The sequence below is a fragment of the Hevea brasiliensis genome, unplaced genomic scaffold, assembly GCF_030052815.1.
Source record: "Hevea brasiliensis isolate MT/VB/25A 57/8 unplaced genomic scaffold, ASM3005281v1 Scaf261, whole genome shotgun sequence".
NCBI classification, from domain to species: domain Eukaryota; kingdom Viridiplantae; phylum Streptophyta; class Magnoliopsida; order Malpighiales; family Euphorbiaceae; genus Hevea; species Hevea brasiliensis.
Window position 1 is genome coordinate 100,287 of NW_026614764.1, and position 16,121 is coordinate 116,407.

Sequence of the window (16,121 nt, forward strand, 5' to 3'; positions counted from 1 at the left end):
AATTCAGTGATGCATGATTTGACGAGGAAGCTGGTGGTGGTGGCATGTGAGATGTAGACAACAAGACTAGCTTGGAAGATGCTAGTAAGATGTAAAAGAACACCATTATTGCTTATCCTCTTCTTTTATTGGTACCATTTTACTGCATCTAGTGGAGGTTCTGACTTTTCGACCGTGGTTGGACTACCTGGAGGCTTTTGGGATGCGATTGCGAAGAGAAGATTCTTCGAGTATGATCAAGTGCAAATACCTTAACATGGTTGTCATTTTGCTTCAAAGAAGTTTCTCTAGCGCTCCTCTGAGTGTTTGAGTTTGTTCTAAGAGCTAAAAGGCTAGCCTGGTGATGGTGGCGATATTGAGAAGTTCTGCACAATGGATCGGGTCCAACATCTAATATTGCCCTAGAGTTTGCTTGGTGGGCTTGGGCCTTTGTTGTGAGTTTTGGATAATTGGGTTTGCTTATAACTGGCCTATGGGCTTGTGCTCAATATTTTAACTCAATGAAATTCCCATCTACCTATTAAAAAAAAAATTCTCACTTTAAAAATGTCAATGAAAAATCAGAACAATAACCAAATAAAAATGTCATATTTTTTATTTTATTAAAAAAAATAATAATAAAACGACGTTGGATATATGAACACAGCCATTTTTTTTTTTTTGCACGTGCCATCAGTTCCTTCTTCCTATGGGCCGCATGGAAGCCAGAAATATTCGAACCCCACCGGCCCACCCAAGAACATGTCCAACACCAGTCATTTTCCTTACCACCATTGCCTGCTCGTCACTCACTAGAAGAAAATTTCAATCAAATCAAGTTCTCTATAACAAGATAAATCTTCCACCTTCGCCTCCAAAGCATTCTTCAATTACAACTTTAGCTGAAAAAGATGAGAACATTCCCTGCAATCCGCTCTTTGACCCTCATTTATCTCTCTAGAGGAGTTCTCTTTGTTCGTAGGTACCCTTCTGACCAAGCATTACTTGCCTTTTTTCTTTTCTTTTCTTTTCTTTTCATTGTACAGATTCTTTATTTAACATTTCTGATGTAAGTTTCTGTTGTCTTCCTAACTTGTTCTTTGTTGCTATGGCAAAATCTTGTTTTTGTATTATTGTTGCTGTGTCAAATGATTATGTTTCTTTTCATTTACGTTTTTAAACTAGGGAATTTAAAAGAGTCAGCATTTTTGGGTTTTTTAAATTATTATTTTCAAAGATTGAATTATGCTCCGAATTATTTATCTGATACATATTTCCTGAAACTTGAAAGATAATTGACTTTTTGACACTTCTTTTTGAGTGAATGAATTGGTTTTGTGTGTTATAGGAGCAAGAACTTTCTTGATGTAAGATTCATGGATATTTTACGAGTAATTGCACTTCTTGTGTGCACAAAAAGAAGTGTTTTTTATTGGTTTTGGGGGAAAGAATGATTGGTTGGAGTAAGATTCATGGGTTTTTCACTATAAATCACAATATATATTCCTTGTAATGCTCGATGATAATGTGGATTCGCATGCCATTGCATTGGCATTAACTTATAATTTAGAAAATATCTTCTGTATCTGTACTTTTTGATGTAAAATATTGGTCAGTCTAGGCATACAAATAGCTTGCATTGCATTAAAAATTGAAGTGAGGATTTTCAGATAGTTATATTGAAATACAAAAGAAATTGGCATGCTGTAGAATTTTACATGCTTTGGTAGATACACTTTTCTGGTGATCTAGTGATAAGGAGAAGAGATGGAGAAATACTTACAAGTGAAAAAAAGAGAGCATGCACAGAAGATTTATATTTTTGCCTGGTGCAATGATGAAGCTTTAAGCTTGCAATGGTGAAAGTTTGAGTCGTGGGTGCAACTACTTTGGTTAAAATAAATATAGAACTATTAGTTTTTTCATACACTTTTTACCTTTTTAACATAAGGTTATATCAGGTGATTTTTGATAGCTACGAATTACATTGAAAAGCTGCGTATTCAAAAGCTTATCTGAACAGAATATTCTATATATCTGACAAAGAGTATAAAACTCATTTTGAACATTACCATAATTTTCATAATAAAAGCATAAATTTTAAAAAATAATTTCAAACGGTCTTTTTAGATATCTCATTATATCCGTTTGTACCTTAATCATATATGAGCAAAAAGAACTAGTTAGATTATTTTGGGTATTTTTCGTTTGTCATTGATTGTCTTAGAGCCTGTTTTCCTTAGCGTAAATTAGCAAAGTGGAGCTTTGGAATTCTAGAGATGATTCCTGTAGACTCTGGGTTTAACTTATATGGAAAGATCTGTGGATTTTTTACGCATATATCTTTCCACCTCCTTTCTCTCTCTGCCTTCCCTTCCTTTCCATTTTTGTTTCTTCATGGGGTTTTAGCTATAATAATATGTTTTCATCCTTCTTAGCACAGTCTATTTACTTTGGTTTACATTTCCACAGGACTCAACTCTCTCTTCCGAGGAAACTCTTCTCTTGCCAAGTAAAGCTTGGTAAGAGTTAATTTTAAATTTTTATGTAGAATTCTTTGTAGTGCTAGTTTAAGTTCCTTAAAGTTGTTAATGGTAGCATGTATCCTTTTCTCTTTGTAAAATTGACCAATTTATTTCAATATTATAAAAGCTGATTCTGGGGTAGATGGATCATTCAGCTCACAAGTAGTGCCTCCAACCCTATTGGCAGCAGAGAAAGAAGAAGCCAAGGCTGTCTTAACTTTGTTCTTGAAGAAACAAGGTTTGAGCAATACAGTTGCTGCTAGAACTATCAACAAATCGGACCTGTTCATTGACCATCTTCTCTCAAGGCTTCATTCTGTTCATAAATCTCGGTATCTAGTAGGTTCGGTTGCATCTGTTTGGCAACAAGTAATTTTATGTTTTTATTCTATATTTGTCCCTTTCTAATCAAATTTCAACAATGCAGGACGAGAGCTCACAACTCTAGAAATCAGGGATGCTCTTATTCCATATCTAGAATCTCTTCTTGAAGAGCACAGAAGTGTTTTGGTAGATTTAGTAGAGTACTTTCCAAACCCATCTGTTAAAGGAAAACCGGTTCAACCTCTATCTCCTTCCCAGATAACACTTGATTCCAAGAAGCTTAAAGCTGTGTCTAGAGTAAGCGAGACAGGCCCTGCTGGGAAGCTTCCCCCTCATATTGTTTATCTTATGGACCTTGGCATGAATCTTGAACAGATCAAGGGAATTACATGCAGATTTCCTGCTTTTGCTTACTACAGCTTGGAGGGCAAAATTAAGCCAGTAGTTGAGTTCCTTCTTGATCTTGGAGTACCTAAATCAGACCTTCCAACCATCCTTGTCAAAAGACCTCAACTGTGTGGAATTAGTCTTTCTGAAAATCTCATACCCACCATGACATTCTTAGAAAATTTGGGTGTGGACAAGAGACAATGGGCTAAAGTTATATACCGTTTTCCAGCACTTTTGACTTATAGCAGGCAAAAAGTTAAAGTGACCGTAGATTTCCTTCAAGAGATGGGTCTCTCAGCAGAGAGTATTGGTAAGATTCTAACACGTTGTCCAAACATTATAAGTTACAGAGTGGAAGAAAAACTACGGCCTACAGCTGAATACTTCCATTCAATGGGGGTTAATGTTGCTGTTCTTCTGCATCGATGTCCACAGACATTTGGCCTCAGTGTCGAGGCCAATTTGAAGCCTGTGACAGAATTTTTCTTAGGAAGGGGTTGCAGTATAGAAGAAGTCGGAATTATGATTTCAAGATATGGAGCTTTATATACTTTTAGCTTGGCAGAAAATTTGATACCAAAGTGGGAATTCTTTTTAACCATGGATTATTCAAAAGAAGAGCTTGTTAAATTCCCTCAATATTTTGGCTACAGTTTGGAAGAGAGAATAAAACCAAGGTATGCACTAGTGAAAAAGTGTGGAGTCAAATTGCTGCTGAACCAGGTGTTATCATTATCATATTCTGACTTTGATAAGGCTTTGAAAAAGAAAATGAAGAAAATGCTTTCTGACAAGACCTCAAATGATACCGACATTGGTGAAGATCTTCTTTGAGGAATTGAAAAATGACACTAAGTGATAGTATTATAATTCAGGATGCCAATAGTGGAAAACACGCCGTTATGGTAAACAATATTGATGTTCTTAATGGAGGCATTGGAATTGGATCTGTTATTTTGATGAACATACGAATGCACATCTGCATATGCAATATGGGGCATGTCTAATAAATTCACAGCTGGTTAAGTTCCTTCAAAATTGGCATGTCACTTTTATGGTAAAGCTTTAATCAGTTGGATTTGCAAAACACTGCCATGGCCCTGTTAGGATGAACTTAATTAAGTTTCAGAACCATATGTTTTGTTATCGAATGGCCCATGCAGGAGTAATACAGAGGCATCTAACATGCCTAGTCATCAACTTTCCCTGATGCTTCCTAACTTGTTGTTGTACTTTTTGACTTCAGCATTGTTTTAGGAGGAGATGCATGGAAATAGTATGAATCCTATTTGTTTTAACCTGCCGTTGGAACAAGCCTGTATTAATTTCTATATGATGAGATAATCTTGTTGCTTCTTTACTAAGTCCAAGCTTTATTCTCTTCTTATATTTCAAATGTTGACTTGCATGTCAGTATCATTCGTATTTAAACTTGGATTTTTGTTGAGGGAAATCAATGAAATGCCCAAAATGCAAAGGTGTTTTGGTTCAACATGTGTCGGCCAAATGCACTTCAGCTTAGTTTGTTGGCTGTATCTCTTCTTCATTGTCCAGCAGTATCATGAATGAAGATGAATGCTTTTGATGGGATTGATTAGATTTAGTACTTTGTTATGCTCTTTCTTTTATTTTGTTTTCTTATTCTTTTTGTGTACTAGTACTTCGTTATACTTCACTGTGCTTGTTTTGCAGCATAACCCATTAACGTGATAGAGAAGTTGCCAAGCGCCTGCGCTTCCATGTTTTTGGAGTTACTTCCTCCTCCTCTTTTCTTTCCTTTTGATTTAGAAAGCTTCTATGCAAGCACGTCACCACCACTCTACACCATAAATGCATGAGATGATAACTTCATTTGTATACAATTCGAAATGAGCTTATCAAATTAAAAAATAATAATAATAATAATAAAACTCAGATATTATATCTCCTGAAGAGGGGGGCAAAGAAATATTTTCATTTTTACAGGAACCTTTATGCAAAACATATCTGGCATGATATTTTGCCTTTTCATAATTAAGGTAACTTTATATAGCCGTTGCTCACCTTATTCATCAGATTAAGATCAAGTTGTAAAGATAAGGCTTGTGTTATGTGTTTGGATAAGGCTTTCTTGGAATTCTTGGAATTCACATACATACAAGTCTAAGCTAAAAGCATGGTCTATCAGAAAAAAAAAAGCATGGTCTATCAACATCACAAGTCAGAAGAGTATAGCCAATAGAGAATCATATTACATTTTGGCCAAGTAAACTACAGGATAAAAAGAAACATCATTTTCTAATTGGTTACAAAAGTAATTAATGCAAACATCAGGTTGCGTCTACTGTATTATTTTATCATGTTAAAGTCAATTAAAGCTCCAATAGCAAGTTTGTCCAAAATACAAGCCTAATCAGATTTTTTTTTTTTTTATGCCATTGGAAAAACAGCATCATCATGCAGACAATACATACTCTTTATCACAGCTTAGATGTTGAAAGAAGATCACTTCATTGCTGTTCTCAACTCTTTTAGCTTTCTGATTCCTTGCTCATGTAACGTTCTGTATCTCGCAAGAATTTCTGCACTTTAGAACCTTCAGGTTCCATCTCAGTAAGATATCCCATTCATTCCCCTATGTTATATGGTTTTAACACCAAAGATAAGAAGTCATGGAAGAATTTGATTCACTTTTCTATTGATGATTTTCTTTTCTTTTCTTTTTTTCTCCTGTAATAATAATTGTTTGATGACTCAATTTCTCTGATAATATTGGGCGAATTATCTGACAAGACCGTTATGTACTAATAAGGAAAATTTTAAAGCTAGCTCTGGGCTGTCTAGCTCCTAGTTTATGGAAATGAAAGTTCATGCCTAGCTGCTATTTATTGCTGATTCCTCTTGAGGCATATATGCTTGAGTATTAATGCAGCTATCTAATTTTTCATTAGCTTGTAAATGGCATTCTTCCGGGCATTTTGGAATAGTCCTATTGGTCCTAAAACAACTCATTTTTGGGGTCCTGTTTTCAACTGGAGCATCCCAATTGCAGTATGCATCTACTTATGCTTTGCTTCATCAATATTTATACTCTTTCTTTACATTTCTACAGATCAAAGCACAACCAGTTTCTCTGTTTTTAATATGATTGATTTTGACAGGCATTTGTTGACACAAAGAAACACCCAGAAATGATATCTGGCAACATGACGGCAGGTTTCTATGTTCACATAATAAAGGAAATGATTTTTGTGCAGTCCTATATGTATAATTATACTGAATGGACTTACTGTTCCAATTTTATGATTGTCACTGCAGTAATGTGTGTTTATTCAGCAATGTTCATGAGATTTGCTTGGATGGTACAGCCTCGAAACTTGCATCTTCTTGTATGCCATGTCTCCAATGAAACAGTGCAGCTTTATCAGCTTTCGCGTTGGATAAAGGCTAGAGGGTAGGAAACATTAGCATCTGGTTTCAATTTTGTAGAGATGAATCAGAATAAATCAATTACTACTGTTACATAAATGACATGCTTCTGTGTCAAATTGCAGTGTTGGCCTTAATGTTTTCTTTAGCAAATGTTTGATAAATTACATTAGCTTTTCAATCTTCATGGTTGGACTCTATTTTGCAGATCCTTGCAGCAGGAGAAAGAGGAACAACCTAAAGGACAGTGATCCACAGATTATCTGTTATAATTTATGCTATCTTTTTCACTTGTTCTGATAATGTAAAACTATACTTCTTTTTCTTTGGGATTTTTTTTTTTTTAATTTTAGACTAGTTCATCGCAAATTCAAAACATAACATGACCCACATATAGAATAGGTGAGACTTACATGCTTGTGTTTGAGTCTTGAGGCGATGATAAACCAATTCCCAGTGTCACAATGCAAAAAGACTGCAATCTTGCATTACAATGCTAATGATTAGCATTTTCCCTAATTTGTTCTTCATAAATTGGCTTCCAAAGGAAACAAAGCAATAGCCAATATAGCTAATTTTGTAGATAAAGAAAGCCATTAAGGTCTTTAATTCACATAGTTTGATTAGTTGTACAATTACAACAATGCATTAGCAATTGAATTCGAATTTGGTAAAATATTTTTTCCTTATTAATTATGATTAACCATTGCATACTTACGCATAAAAAGTAAGGACAAGCATTTGATTAAATAAATTGAATTGAATCTAATGAAAAAAAATATAATAATTTATATAGTAAATAATAGAAATTTCAATTGTTTAGATTACCATTTTTTAAATATGAAATTTTAAATAATTAATTAGTAAATACCCTTACATGATACAAACTTAATTTTGTTTAGTTTTGTATCAGCTTGAACAAACCACTCAACCACAATACATCTATTGTTATTATGTTGGTGGCTTGAGTTGTTGTTTAGCTCATATAATGAAATTTATATACAAATGAAAGTTACATTAACTTTGTGCTTGTATGGCATTGAATTTGGAGGTTGAAATTATTTTTTTGAATAAAAATACTATTTTAAATTTTATTAGAAAAAGCAATTTAAAAAAAATTATTTTATCATTTCAGTGTTTTTTTATTGAAACTTATCAAATTTAATTTTAAATTATTTTTTAATACTCTCTAACTAGTATATTTAAAAAGTGATTTTCTCAACGACAGTTTCAACAGTAATGTCAAACAGACCTTTGTTTAATTCAATTTTAGAATTTCTTAGTGTAACTTCTTTTTGTTTCGTAAAAAATATTTTTTTAAAATATATTTTTCACATTTTTCAGCATTTAAAATATTTAGAAAATAAAAATTTTCAATTAAAATAAAATTAAGTAATTTTTAAGAAAAATAACTTACTCTCAAAAGAGAAAAAGTCCTTTTCTAGACTCTAACACTTCTTAAAATAGAGTAATAATTATTTAATTTCAGTTACTTAATTTCAATTTATTAAAATAAAATAACTCAACTTTTGTTTTATTTCAGAAAAAGTTTGTTTAACATGTCATAACAAATTTTCAGATTCATTTTATTATTTTTAACTAACACTAAATTAATATTTAATCAAAATAAATTGATAAATTATTACTTATTATTTATTTTTGTATATAAAAACTAAATATTGATAAAATATCATATATTAATAAAATATTATTTTTAAATTTAAAATTTATTATTATATTCTTATGTTTTCATGTTGTTACAAATTAATTTTAATTAATAATAAATAACAAATATAATAAATAATTTTATTAATAAAATTAATTAAAATAAAATAATTTTATCGGCAATAATTATTAATTAATTTAATAATAAAGATAAAAAAAAAAGAAGGAAAAAAAGATAAAAGAGCAATTTTATTTTTTGAATTTAGAAACTTATTATTATTAGTAAGGGTGTAATCAATTATTTTATCATTTAGAAACTTTGTGCTTGTTTGGCATTGAATTTGATGGTTGAAATTATTTTTCTAAATAAAAATATTATTTTAGATGCTGTTAAAAAAATTATTTTATCATTTCAGTGTTTTTTTATTGAAACTTATCAAATTTAATTTTAAATTATTTTTTAATACTCTCTAACTAGTATATCTAAAAAAGTGATTTTCTCAATGACAGTTTCAACAGTAATGTCAAACAGACCCTTTGTGTAATTCAATTTTAGAATTTCGTAGTGTTAACTTCTTTTTGTTTCGTAAAAAATATTTTCTTAAAATATATTTTTCACATTTTTCAGCATTTGAAATATTTAGAAAATAAATTAATAAAAAATATTTTTCCAGTTAAAAAAAAACTAAATAATTTTTAAGAAAAATAACTTACTCTCAAAAGAGAAAAGTCCTTTTCTAGACTCTAACACTTCTTAAAATAGAGTAAATTGCATTGATTGTCCTCAGCTTAGATAATTATTTCATTTCAGTTATTTGATTTCAGTTTGTTAAAATAAAATAGCTCAACTTTTGTTTTATTTCAAAAAAAGTTTGTTTAACATGTCATAATAAATTTTCAGATTCGTTTTATTATTTTTAACTAACACTAAATTAATATTTAATCAAAATAAATTGATAAATTATTACTTATTATTTATAACTCCGCCTAAGTAGTTTGCCGCCTTACCGTCAAGCCCGTATAAAGGAGGAGGGTTGCAGTAGGTGACAACCGGGCAGAAAATTTCACACCCTATGATATGGATTCAAATGATATAAACGTTGGGCGCCCTCTACTAACGACGCTACACGGAGCCTGTGTAGTGAGAAATATGCAAGGGTGTAGGGCGTTCACCGAAAGCGACGCGCCATGCCGGTGCCCAGGTGTGGTGTTAAGTGAGCAAGGGTTCCCACACCATGGACGGGTGTGGGTAAAGAAGTTAGTCCATAGGACATATAGCAGAATAAATAGTGGAACAGAACACAAGATAGACATAGAAAACAATATAAGATATCATAGAAGGAGACCAATTAGGAAGGAGCAGGATAGGAGGAGGATCAGGGTTGGTACTTGGAATGTTGGATCACTTACAAGAAAATTAATGGAGCTTGTGGATACTTTCGAAAGGAGAAGGGTGAATATTGCTTGCATTCAGGAGACTAAATGGGTAGGAGAGAAAAGTAAGGAAGTGGGTAATTCAGGGTATAAACTGTGGTTTACCGGAAAGAAGAGAAACAAGAACAGAGTGGGCATAATCATAGACAGGACATTGAAAGACGCAGTAATAACTGTGAAAATAGTAGGAGATAGAATTATACTAGTAAAGCTAGTACTAGAAGGAGAAATAATAAATATAGTTAGTGCTTATGCCCCACAAATAGGACTAGACAGTGAGAGTAAACAAATGTTTTGGGAAGATATGGATGACTTAATGCAAAGCATACCGAATGAAGAGAATGTTTTCATTTGTGGAGATTTGAATGGATATGTAGGAAGTGATAGACAAAGTTATGAGAATTTTCATGGAGGTTTTGGTTTTGGCAGTCGAAATGAGGAGGGAAAAAGCATCATTGATTTTGCTATAGCATACGACCTAATACTAGCAAATACCTACTTTATAAAAAGAGAGTCACATTTAGTGACTTTCAAAAGTGGGCAACATAGAAGCCAAATCGACTTTCTCTTAGCCAGGAAGACAAATAGAGCTCTATGCAAGGATTGCAAGGTCATTCCAGGAGAGGCTTTAACAAGTCAACATCGGTTGGTGGTTTTGGATGTCAAGTTTAGGAACAATTCAAGTAAGATCAGAAGAAATAGTGTAGCTCGAACAAAGTGGTGGGAGTTCAAAGGAGTAAAGCAAGTGAAGTTCAAAAATGAGCTTCTCGAGTCCGAAGTATGGAAGCTGGATATGGAGGCCAATGATATGTGGATACAGATGGCATCTAAGATTAAAGAAGTAGCTAGAAAAGTACTTGGAGAGTTTAAGGATATTGACCACCTCAAAAGAGAGATGGTGGTGGAATGAAGAAGTAAAAAAGTCAGTGAAGAGAAAAAGGGAATGGTATAAGAAATTACCTAAATGTGATAATAATGAGGCATATGAACAGTACAAGATAGTAAAGAAAGAGGCGAAAAAGGTAGTTATATGAGAAACTTTGAACTAAAAAAGGGGAGAAAGATATTTATAGATTAGCAATGAGGAGAGAAAGGAAATGTCAAGATCTCAATCAAGTTAGGTGCATTAATGATAAAAAAGGAAAAGTGTTGGTGAAAGATGAGGACATTAAAGAAAGATAGAGAAATTATTTTAATGATCTCTTTAATAATAGTCAAAATGGAAATAGCGTGAATATAGATTATAGAACAATAGAAAAGAATGTGAATTATACTAGAAGGATTAGATCTTTAGAAGTAAATGAAGCACTTAAGAGAATAAAAGTGGGTAAAGCCTGTAGATCCGATGAAATATCAATTGAAGTATGGAAGTATTTGGGAGATATGGGAGTGGCATGGTTAACTAAATTATTTAATAAGATTCTAAACTCAAAAAAAATGCCTGATGAATGGAGGAAGAGTATTTTAGTACTTATTTTTAAAAATAAGGGAGACATACAGAGTTGCTCAAACTATAGGGGAATTAAACTCATGAGCCATACTATGAAGTTGTGAGAGAGAGTTGTGGAGCATCGACTACGTCATGATACTTCTATCACTCTCAATCAATTTGGTTTCATGCCCGGTTGTTCAACTATGGAAGCGATCTTTCTCATTAGAAGCTTGGTGGAGAAATATAGAGATGTGAAGAAAGATCTACACATGGTTTTTATTGATTTGGAGAAGGCTTATGATAGTGTTCCAAGAGAGGTCTTATGGAATGTGTTAGAATAAAAGAGGGTATCTATTAGGTATATACAAGTATTGAAAGATATGTATGAAGGAGTAACTACTATTGTGCGCACAGTGGGAGGGGACACAAGAGATTTTCCGATCTCAATTGGATTACACCAAGGATCAACCATAAGCCCTTACCTTTTTACATTAGTTTTAGATGAACTGACGAAACATATACAAAAGAGTATTCCTTGGTGCATGATATTTGCGGATGATATTGTTCTGATAGATGAGACACGAGAAGGAGTTAATAGAAAGCTAGAACTTTGGAGAAGTACTCTAGAGTCAAAGGATTTTAAGTTAAGTAGAACGAAGACAGAATACATACATTGCAAGTTCAGTGAAGGCCAAATTGGTGATAGGGAAGGAGTTAGTTTGAATGGAGTGGTACTGTCCCAAAGTAATCACTTTAAATATCTAGGCTCAGTCCTTCAAGTAGATAGGGGATGTGAGGAGGATGTTAGTCATAGGATTAAAGCCGGATGGTTGAAGTGAGACGTGCACGGAGTTTTATGTGATCGTAAGATTCCCAATAAATTGAAAGGAAAATTTTACTGCATGTACCCATACGACCGCTATGTTATATGGTAGTGAGTGTTGGGCACTGAAAGAGTTGTATGCATCTAAGATAAGAGTTAGAGATGGGAATGTTAAGGTAGATGAGTGGCCATACTAGACTAGATAAAGTCCAGAATGAGAGTATTAGAGAAAGGTAGGAGTGGTGCCAATTGAAGATAAGTTGAGAGAAGGAGATTGAGGTGGTTTGGTCATGTGAAGTGTAGACATACGGAGCTCCAATTAGACAAGTAGAGCACATTAGGTTAGAGGATAGAAAGAAAAAAGTGAACATAAATTGACTTGGAGGAGAGTAGTACAACATGATCTAGAAGCATTACACATTTCTGAGGATTTAACCCAAAATCGTTCAGAGTGAAGAAAGTGAATCCATATAGCTGACCTCAAATTTTTGGGATAAAAACTTAGTTGAGTTGAGTTTTTTATTACTTATTATTTATTTTTTTATATAAAAACTAAATATTAATAAAATATCATATATTAATAAAATATTATTTTTAAATTTAAAATTTATTATTATATTCTTATTTTTTCATGTTGTTACAAATTAATTTTAATTATTAATAAATAACAAATAAAATAAATAATTTAATAATAAAATTATTTAAAATAAAATAATTTTATTGGCAATAATTATTAATTAATTTAATAATAAAGATAAAAAAAAAAGAAGGATAAAAAGATAAAAGAGCAATTTTATTTTTTGAATTTAGAAACCTATTATTGTTAGTAAGGGTGTAATCACAAACTGAGGGACAGTTAGTGAAATTTACCCATAATGAAACCATAAATCTGTCTTCTTAAAAGAAAAAAAATTAAGAATGATAAAAGAATTACTGCTGTAAAAAAAAAATTAACTAATATATTTTGTTGGGCCTTATATTGGGCCAAGTAGAACCCAGCCCACACGGTTTGCTCTCCGCCATAGCTAAACCTCATTGTCAGTGTTTTCGTTCCTCTGCAATTTGCAAACAAGCCCTACTACTCCCCAAGGTATCCATGTTAAACTCAATATTCTTTTCTTAAAATTTTGTCTATGCATAAATCGATATATGTAGTATTAGTTCTTTGCTTGGTGTTTACAGAGGTGAATGATTTTGGTGTGACAAACGAGAAAACTCACTGTGTAGAGGAAACATGGCAAGCCAAGCAGCTGCCGCTTTTAATGGCAACATGAAGGTACTTCTTTTTATATTTAATTACCCATTTTTTCTGCATATTCGTTTCTCTTATTTGGCTGTATAAATCAAATTCTTTAATCCTTAGCTCGATATCAAATTAGAGTTTCATTTTGAGCACGCTAAGTGTTTGTGAAAATGCACTGAATGACTTGACTTTCACTCATGTTTGTATAACCACGGATATAGATGCTTTCGTGAAAGGTTCTGGTGTGACAAGATCCTTTCCTGCTTCATGGATTATTTGTTTAGAATAGAGGTTAACATAAAAAAAGTAAGATTTTGTTTTGCTTTCCTTGATGACTCTCACAGAAAGATAGCATTGGTAAGTGATGCGTCCCACATTGGTTCTGCAGGTGTGTTCTTGGGTGTTATATACATGGGTTTGCAAACCTCTCATTGTGAGCTGGCGTTTGAGATAGAGTAAGGTAGGTTCGTACCATTTGGTATCGGAGCCTCACTCTATGTGATGGGTGGGCCATGTACAAAGGTTTCTGGACGTTCTTCAGGAGAGGTCGGGTTGAACGAGTCATGAGCCCCGGTTGCTTCACGAGGACGTTCAGTCTAAAGGGCTCGGGAATGATGCGTTTTGCATTGGTTCTGCAGGGAGGTCTTGGGTGTTATATATATGGGTTTGCAAACTTTTACTTGTGAGCTAGCTTTTGAGATGAAGTTAGGCAGATTCATATCATATATCATTTGGTATCAGAGCCTTACTCTTTATGGGTCGGTGGGCCATGTATAAAAGTTCCTTGACGTTCTTCGGGAGAGGTCGGGGTGAGCAAATCATGATCCCAGTTGCTTCACGTGGACGTTCAGTCTAAAGGGGTCGGGAATGATGCATCCTATATTGATTCTGCAGAGAGGTCTTGGGTGTTATATATATGGGTTTGCAAACCTCCCTTTGTGAGTTAGCTTTTGAGGTGGAGTTAGGTAGGTTCATATCAGTAAAGTGAAGTGATCAAGAAATGGCGAGAAAAAAGAATTAATCCTCATTTTGTTGTTGGAAATTGTTAATTCAGGTCATCTTTTGATTTTAATAACATTTGTATGTATGTGAAATGGATGAAGTATGAAAATTACACAAGCAGATCAGCTTTTTCCACTAGATGATAGCTTCATAACTATGCGAACTAGATGAATTGTTACTAGGGATGGCTGGTTCAGTTAACCAGTACATTATTTTTTAGCTAAACAGTTGACATCGATTTCTATCAGTTTTTACAAAATAAAATTCGTATACCCAACCATTTGAAACTAATCAGTTAAGTTAACCCTCTTTTCGGATTGGTTTTTGCTGTTTTCATCGGTCCATGGTTCAATTTTTTGGTTCATCTTGCCTACCCTACTTGTTTACACAAGCAAATGCTTTTTCTCTTTTGTTTTCTTATACATGAAATGGATGTCTTACCTAAGCTGTATTTCAAATTTTACAGGTGGTTCAGATGAATGGTTTAGTTTGTTTGTTCAAGCTTGTATCATCTCTTGTTTTGTTTTGTGGTTATTTTTCTGTGTGTGAGTGTGTTTTAGTTCCTGTTGTTTCCTTGGGGCTGCATTACCCATGTGGTTAGGTGGTGCACCATTTTTATATTTCAAGCAGTCAAATAAAATATATATAATTCAAGGAAACCAGTACAGTTCACTAGAATTACTCTTGGTTTTAAAGTAACTACTATTTCACATTTAATTAAATATCAGTATAAGGATACTTGTTGAAGGAACTAAAGTGTTCTATTTTATACCTGCCACAGATAACATAAATTTTTAGGATATCCTGAAAGAGACAAAACACTCATATATCAATGTGTGCTTGACAGATTGTTTATGGTATACCTCATACTTTCAGCATGGATGATGGCAGCATACCTTTAGTTATTATTGCATTGACTTATGACTTGTTAATTCATAATTGACATTAACAATTATTCCAATCAATAACTGAACCTTCCTTCTTGTATGCTTGCAGAAAGCACTTGCTGGCCTCAGACGTATCAACCTGGAAGGTTTGCGATGGAGAATATTTGATGCCAAAGGCCAGGTGGTCCTGCCCTCCTTTTCATCATTTGGTTTTGTGAGATTTGATAGACTAGTAGGTTAGAAAAAGTTGGCTATACTAACCATTTTTAATGAGAAAAAGTGATGATGCATGTCTTTCTACTCTGATTTGGGAAAATGATAATCTGAGTGATTTAGTGAATTGTTTATGAAACAAGCCCAACTGAGAGCAGATGGAAGGTTTGCTGAAGTAACTACTTTGTTGATTTAGTTTTGTTTATTTACTTGTCTTTCTCAAATGAAATTGTTTGGTATCGTACTCTATTTTCTTTGCCTCTTGAAGTTTGGAAATATTAACATGTATCCACTTTCTTGTAGGTCCTTGGAAGATTAGCGTCTCAAATATCAACAGTAATTCAAGGCAAGGATAAGCCTACATATGCTCCATATCGTGATGATGGGGATATGTGCATCGTGCTTAATGCAAAGGACGTATGTGTTACAGGGAGAAAGATGACGGATAAATTTTATCGCTGGCACACTGGGCAAGTATCATCTTTTCATATCCTAAGAACCATGCTTAGTACATAATGGTGGATGTAATAAGGAAATAAATAATCAAATTTTGTTATTACTTATCGTTGAGTGTTTCAAGCTTGTAATTGCTATAAACAAATGTCCAAGGTATCCAAAATATGTAAACAATGATATTTTGAGAGAATTATTGTGGATTCCAAGTAAAATTGTTACATCTCACAGAATATAGTTTCATTTTTCAATTTTTATCCAATTGAAAGGAGCTGAATGTGGTTTTATGTATTACTGGAACCTAGTGCCTCCCCTTATGCATTCCTTGACGTTAAGTCTTGTC

General features: G+C 33.2%; 3 protein-coding genes across 4 annotated transcripts; all 3 read left to right on the forward strand.

The window, feature by feature from the left end:
* Positions 1 to 734: 734 nt before the first annotated feature.
* LOC110662863 (transcription termination factor MTERF5, chloroplastic) lies at positions 735 to 4,578 on the forward strand. 2 transcript variants are annotated; one of them, XM_058141896.1, is made up of 4 exons: positions 735 to 961; positions 2,452 to 2,501; positions 2,692 to 2,847; positions 2,932 to 4,578. In XM_058141896.1, exons 1-4 carry the CDS (start codon positions 891 to 893, stop codon positions 4,050 to 4,052), a joined length of 1,398 nt encoding a protein of 465 aa, XP_057997879.1. In that variant the 5' UTR covers positions 735 to 890; the 3' UTR covers positions 4,053 to 4,578. The 2 variants fall into 2 exon arrangements, with proteins under 2 accessions (XP_057997879.1, XP_057997877.1); XM_058141894.1 differs by having other exon boundaries at positions 737 to 961; positions 2,632 to 2,847.
* Positions 4,579 to 5,626: 1,048 nt separating this feature from the next.
* On the forward strand, positions 5,627 to 7,145 carry LOC110662824 (mitochondrial pyruvate carrier 1). The gene is made up of 5 exons (XM_021821956.2): positions 5,627 to 5,810; positions 6,149 to 6,248; positions 6,359 to 6,413; positions 6,516 to 6,651; positions 6,835 to 7,145. The coding sequence occupies exons 2-5, from the start codon at positions 6,156 to 6,158 to the stop codon at positions 6,875 to 6,877; spliced, it is 327 nt and encodes a 108-aa protein (XP_021677648.2). The 5' UTR covers positions 5,627 to 5,810; positions 6,149 to 6,155; the 3' UTR covers positions 6,878 to 7,145.
* A 5,814-nt stretch (positions 7,146 to 12,959) lies between these two features.
* On the forward strand, positions 12,960 to 16,029 carry LOC110662865 (uncharacterized). Its single transcript, XM_058141898.1, has 4 exons — positions 12,960 to 13,070; positions 13,163 to 13,256; positions 15,222 to 15,293; positions 15,629 to 16,029. The coding sequence occupies exons 2-4, from the start codon at positions 13,215 to 13,217 to the stop codon at positions 15,839 to 15,841; spliced, it is 327 nt and encodes a 108-aa protein (XP_057997881.1). The 5' UTR covers positions 12,960 to 13,070; positions 13,163 to 13,214; the 3' UTR covers positions 15,842 to 16,029.
* Positions 16,030 to 16,121: the final 92 nt, after the last annotated feature.